At 45.9% G+C, this 6000-nt stretch overlaps 1 protein-coding gene across 1 annotated transcript in view; it reads right to left on the bottom strand.

The window, feature by feature from the left end:
* Positions 1-4920: 4920 nt before the first annotated feature.
* The window catches only part of adarb2 (adenosine deaminase RNA specific B2 (inactive)), a 155749-nt gene continuing 154669 nt past the window's right edge, over positions 4921-6000 (bottom strand). Inside the window, exon 10 of the mRNA XM_068582138.1 lies at positions 4921-5832. Coding sequence (XP_068438239.1) covers positions 5656-5832 — 177 coding nt within the window. The 3' untranslated portion in view covers positions 4921-5655. The remainder of the gene's footprint in view (positions 5833-6000) is intronic.

The following is a 6000-nucleotide window of genomic DNA, read 5'->3' as shown; positions in this document are numbered from 1 at the left end:
ATGTGTGATTTCCTTTCCCAGCCTCTCGTGTCTCTTTTTCATCTTGTTTAACACAAACCCGTCTCACCCTTTTGTTCAGTTCACTAAGGTATGAATCATTTTTAAATTACTTTCATCTGGATTTTAATCTGGTAGGTTGCAATAATGAAGTCTGGTGTTAATGAAAGTGGAGCCATAAGGCGCGTGAGGAGGTGGACCCATTACACATCACCACGTCGTTTTTCACAGCAGACATTTTCACTTTATTGGTGTCTATTTTCTGGATTTTGATGTGCTGTGTCAAATCCCAATATTCAACCTAAATATTAAATAGTGTGAGGTGGCATGTTGCCATTTTTTTAACTCCAGTTCCCGGTGTATTAACTTAAGACATTGATGATGATCAGAAGCATTAAAGCATTAAAGCGCTGTGATTGTATTTCTAAAGATATTCGAGCTTTATTACCCTCTCTAGTGTCTTTTTATAGCTTGTAAAGTCGTGATGGAATGAGGAAACGTGTTAATACTACACTTTGAAAGACATTAATGTGTGCATTTAACATACTTGAGCATTATAATATACTTGTATAAGTATTAGCAGTTCCATCAACCAGTTGCAGCTTACGTCCAGGGCTCATGTAAAAAAGGACTTTAATAAAATAAGTGTTTTTTTTCTATTACCATACGGACGCGTATGATTCCAGTAAACCTGTTCCTGTGTCTTCACTTGGAGACGGTTCTTCACAGACTGATAGAAAGCTTCGTCACAACGTGTGACAATGGTCACCTGCAGCTCAACATCTGCAGAACGTCAGCGCGTCACGCATCTTCAACCCGCAGCGCAGACACGATGAACAGAGTTTGAAGGCGTGCGCCCAAGATACGTTTCACTCGTTCAGTATCTGCCCCAATGTGATGTATGGCCACACGCTCCGCTTTGTTCCTGAGTTATGCACATTAATAATCATGATGGCAGGAAAAGGTTTGCTGAACATTATGATGGCAAAGTGAATGTGTGACATGCTTACATAATTAACATATTCATTAGGAAGTTTTGGTCAAAATAGGGTTTCGCAAGGTCACACGGACCTCGACCTTTGACCTCCAGACTTTGAGTTGAAAGGATAAATCATTTCCTATTCATAAAAAGTAGCATAGTATAAAGGGACATTTATGTCAAAAAAGTAAATGTATTGTAAGTAAAAAATGTTAAAAAATGATATTGTAGTTTAAACAAATTCATAGTCTATGAAGAGTATGTCGAAATCAAATAAGAGGCCGTTAACGTCCCAGTTAAAGGCGTTCATGTCCACGCCATGTGACAAACTGACACGCTGTTAATAAACTATATGCAGCGTTACAACAGAGACCATATTATAGTTGTTATGTCCACATCAATATGTCAACATGAATATCCATCTGAAAGACGATGAACTTGGAGGACTCCGTCTCCGCTGTGGTATCAAGGAAAGGAAGGCACGCAGGACGATTTATCATTATTATTGTATTATATCCACTGCTGCTGTTATTAGTAGTCATTATTGTTGTATGAACCAGTGTTCACACTGGTTATTGCTTTTTCTTCTGTCATGTTTTTGATGTACATCATATATAGATGATAGATGACCATATTGTAGTTCTGTTCATTCTGTACACATTTACTGTGTACAGACGGTCTGTGTCTCTCACAGAGGTTTCTTCCTTCTTTTCTTTTTCTGATGTGAGGGTCATGGGACAGAAGTGTTCATGTGTTGTACAGATGAAGTCTGCTAAGGAACATTTGTATTTTGTGATTTTGGGTCAAACAGATGAAATTAAATTGAACGGTCAAAAACCAGAAAATACATCGTTTGACAAAATCCATCTCATCTCGAGAGGCCGAAGCTCAGACGACGTTCAAATCAGGGAGTAAAACATCTCAAATATCCACGATAGTACGTAACCTGATATGAAGAGGCCATGTGACGTGAGTTAACCCTGAGGGTTCAGGGTTTAAAGTCTGAGTTCTTGCATCAACTAAAACGCAACATAAAGTGTATTTATCCGTACTTCATCAAAATAAAACCTACTAGCATGTAAACTTGTTCTGCATGTAAACAGTATTGGGCAGCTGGTCACAGTAAACCATCTCTACAAGTTTCCTCAAGCTAAAAGATCCTGAGGAAGACTCCGACCTCCGAGGTGTCCTGAACGCAACGCGGGGCTGCTAGTTGAAACGCTGCCGTGCTCCGCGTGCTTTGGCTCTTAGCAGTCACAGAGACACAGCATGGCACCGGGAGACCGACTCTATTCTGTGGAGCTTCACCTCTCTTTCCTCGTCCATTAGATTATAGCTGGCTGGCCGTGACCAGCCACCGGAGCAAATTGTCAATTATGATGTTTATTGTGGAGCACACAGTCGACTGCATGGCCTTCGGGGGACGGGTGGCTGCTGCTGAGGCGGCACAGCTCCATCCCCTCCTCGCCGCTCGCCTCCTTCCTCGCTTCGTTCTTCCTCCGGGCTAATTTGGCAGCCTGGTCTGCGTGACACCTGCCACCGAGCCAAAGAGAGATAACCATTTCCTCGTGGATTTCCCCTGGGAGAGACGGGAGGAGGGCGGCCCCTTTAATATGTGTCTGGATGCTCCTGAGGGCCGGCGCCGGCGACGGACAGGTGGAAATGGACCAATATCTGGGCTCATTGTTGGAATTGTGTGTAGTTGTAATGACAGATGTAAATCCGACTCAACAAAAAACAACAACTATCAAAACAAAGTAAAATTACAAGATTTTGTGGTTTTATTCACATATACAGTACAAACATTCACTTTGTGTTACTGAAGTGCAATTTACAGACCTTAGCAGCAATTCTTCATATACTTAAATTTACATGATAATTAGACATTTCCAGGATCTCTTTCACGTCGTTGTCAACATCTTTTGTACATATGTACACTATTAGATACAGTATTGCCGTTCAGACATGCCTTATAGTTATTGTCTCTCAAAATAAATCAGCGTTTATGGCCAACACAGCCGTTATGAAACCTGGTGCGAAGCACGGCGTCACCTCTGTCGACAAACAATGTCAACTCTGGAGTTATGGAGCGTGGGCTGAACACACACGTCGGTGGAAAACATACGCCGCATCTCCGTCACAAGACACAGACTCGATGTGCTAAATTGGATCTGAAAGTGTAAACAACGTGTCAGACAATATGAGTTCCTGAAAACGGGGCGGAGATCAACGGGCACGGCAACACACACCTGCCCGAGGGCGCCCGAAAGAGGTTCATCTGGCTTTGCCTCTGGCTCAGACAAGTCAACGTGGACTTTGTCACGATGCCTTTAGAGTCACGGTGAAATGCATGATGCCTTCTTTTTTTTAATATTTATATGTTTTACCCTTTTAGATCACATCCCCCTGTCAAATTGTACACAAAACGCTGAATGAAAAGGGATGGATGGAAACCCAATCATCATCTTTTCATCCCGTAAAACAAAGTATGGCGTCTGCTCACATGAGCGAGAACCGGTCAGTTTGAACCAACAATATCGTCTGCTACTTTTACTTTTCGATGTTTGCGAAATTTCTGTCTCTCACTGGTTGGTGGGGGTTTGTTGAATAAAAAAGGTAACTTCACATCTTTCAGTGAATCAGGATTTGGCAACATCAGAGTGTGAATCCGACCACAGCCGGTGGCTCGTTTGGCCAATCCCACCACAGAGCGCTGAACTCAACCAGTCAGCCTGTTTGGTTTTCATCCCAAACTTTAACTTTTGACAAATAAGAAAAGCTCGAGAGACAGAGAAACAGAACCAAATCTACGTTTCCAGGGGCTTCATAACACTGTCATGAAACAAAGAATATCACATGCATGGCTCTGCAGACGCAGAGCGTTGCTACTATTACTACTCAGCAATACTGGCCGATGTCCTGGAGCGATGAGAGGCCGGTGGAAGCCGCGGCCTCGTGGACGGGAGGCCAGACGCAGGCCACATGCGGGTCACGCTCTCTCTGGTGTGCGGTCGACACTTTGGTTTGGTACCGCATCCTCCCAGGAGCCCGAGCAAGAGGCTCCGAGAGCAGGGAAACAACCACCCACAATGCCCACAAACAACTACCCACAATGCCCACTAGATGTCACTCTCATGACTTCGATTTTTACTGCTGACTGAGCCGGCGCCTGGTGCGCATCATCCCTCCTCCAGAAGTGAAGATAAATACAGCAATGACACAAAAAACACAGTCATGATCACAATGAATATCAACACTTAGCGCCATGAAAAAAATCTCACACACACACACACACACACACACACACACACACACACACACACGTATGTTTACGTGAAATATGTCATAAAAAAAGTGTGAGGTACAAATGTACATGGTAGTGATCAGAGATGTCCGTCTTCACCTCGCTGATTTTCAATCTTTAATTCCTACATAAGTGTTGTGTGTGTGTGTGTGTGTGTGTGTGTGTGTGTGTGTGTGCTCACAGTTAGTCGAGACGGCAAAAAGTTTTGTAAATATCTGTTTCTCTCCGTTCGGGGCGGTCATGACCACAGAGAGAAAGCACGCGTCGATCGGGTCAACGCGGCCTCGCTAATGAGTCGCGACCTGAAGTCGCGAGTATCGGGGACAAGGAGCTGCCGTTCAGATGAACGGGGACGTGGCGACGGAGGTCGAGCAGGTCACGGGACAAGAAAGAGAAAGGAAGTAAAAACAGGAGAAACACTCCCACCTGCACTCAGACAAGCGGTAATGGCTGTTTATGCACCTCAGCTCCTTTCCTCCTCTACATGCGGCGGGTTGGAAAAAAAGAGGACGTGTTAACCTGTCGTCGTGTCGCGTTCACCTCCGGCGCGCTTGAAAGGCGCCGGAGGAGGGGAGGAGAGAGTGACGAAGAGGACGTGGAGGGGAATAGGTGGAGGACTGAAAAAAAATGTAAAGGAGGGAGGGAGGGAGGAGACAAAAGGAGGACGTCAGGAGTCAAAGGGTGAGTCAGAGATGGAGGACAAAAGAGAGAAATGAGAGAGGGAAGGTGCGGCGAGCTGAATGCAATGTTGTGTCCCTCTCTTTTTCTCACTCTTCCCTTCCTCTTCCTCTATCACCCGTCACCCTGACAGGGCCGGTAATTGGACGTGGACCTCTCTCCCTCTCCCTCTCTCTCTGTCTCTCTCTCCCCCATGGCTCGGCTCCTCAGCGGGAGCCTTGGGGCCCGGAAATAGCTGATGACAAGATAGCGGCTGCCTTTCATTCCGCTCAAGGTTACCCCACCCTTCCTTGACAGCCGAAGAAGAGTGGGCATTTAGGTGTGTGTTTGGCTTCAACGTGTGTGTTTGTGCCTTTTGAAGAAGGGCAGGCAAAAGAAAAGGTCCGTCTGTTTGTGTCCGTTTATTTCTTTTCAGCCCGTCCAGTTGACCTTCCTGTTGTCGTGTTTTCTGTTGGGTGATTGGGCGGCACATCCAGGATGACACACACACACGCACACACACACACACACACACGGTGATAGCCTTGACTTTAACGGTTACACTGGTAAACGTATGAAGGTGTGAAGCAGGATGTTGGTAAAGAGCATGGAGTCATCTCAACCTAAAAAAATAAAGGTTAAACAAACAAACACACACATTCCCTCTCCCTCTCCCTCTTTCTCTCTCACTCTCTCTCTCTCCCCCTCCCTCCCTCCCTCAGACCGACAGCAGGAACTGTTCCTGCTCTGGCGGTTTCTTGACCCAGGTCCCGAGGCCCGTTTCCTGCAGCGATCTGAACCACTGCTGCTTCACTGTCTGGTAGGGACGCGCCGCCATCTTGGCGTCGCAGTACATGAGCTGGCGGTCCGCCGAGCTGAACACGTGGATCCCCGACTGAAGAGGGCGAGCGAGCGAGGGAGAAGGAGGAGAGAGACAGGCAGAGAGAGCAATTTGGAGTCAGATTTTGAAAAACCACACAGAGACAGACACGGCGATAGGCAGGAGGGAAAGAAAGAGGGGGGAATCAAACCTGGGGAGGAAGAAGAAGAAGAAGAAGAAGAA

Source organism: Clinocottus analis, unplaced genomic scaffold (assembly GCF_023055335.1).
Source record: "Clinocottus analis isolate CAN_PGR_092001 unplaced genomic scaffold, fCliAna1.0.p SCAF_18, whole genome shotgun sequence".
NCBI lineage: Eukaryota > Metazoa > Chordata > Actinopteri > Perciformes > Cottidae > Clinocottus > Clinocottus analis.
Note: the sequence above shows the minus strand (reverse complement) of the source record. Positions and strands in the feature narration are given on the sequence as shown.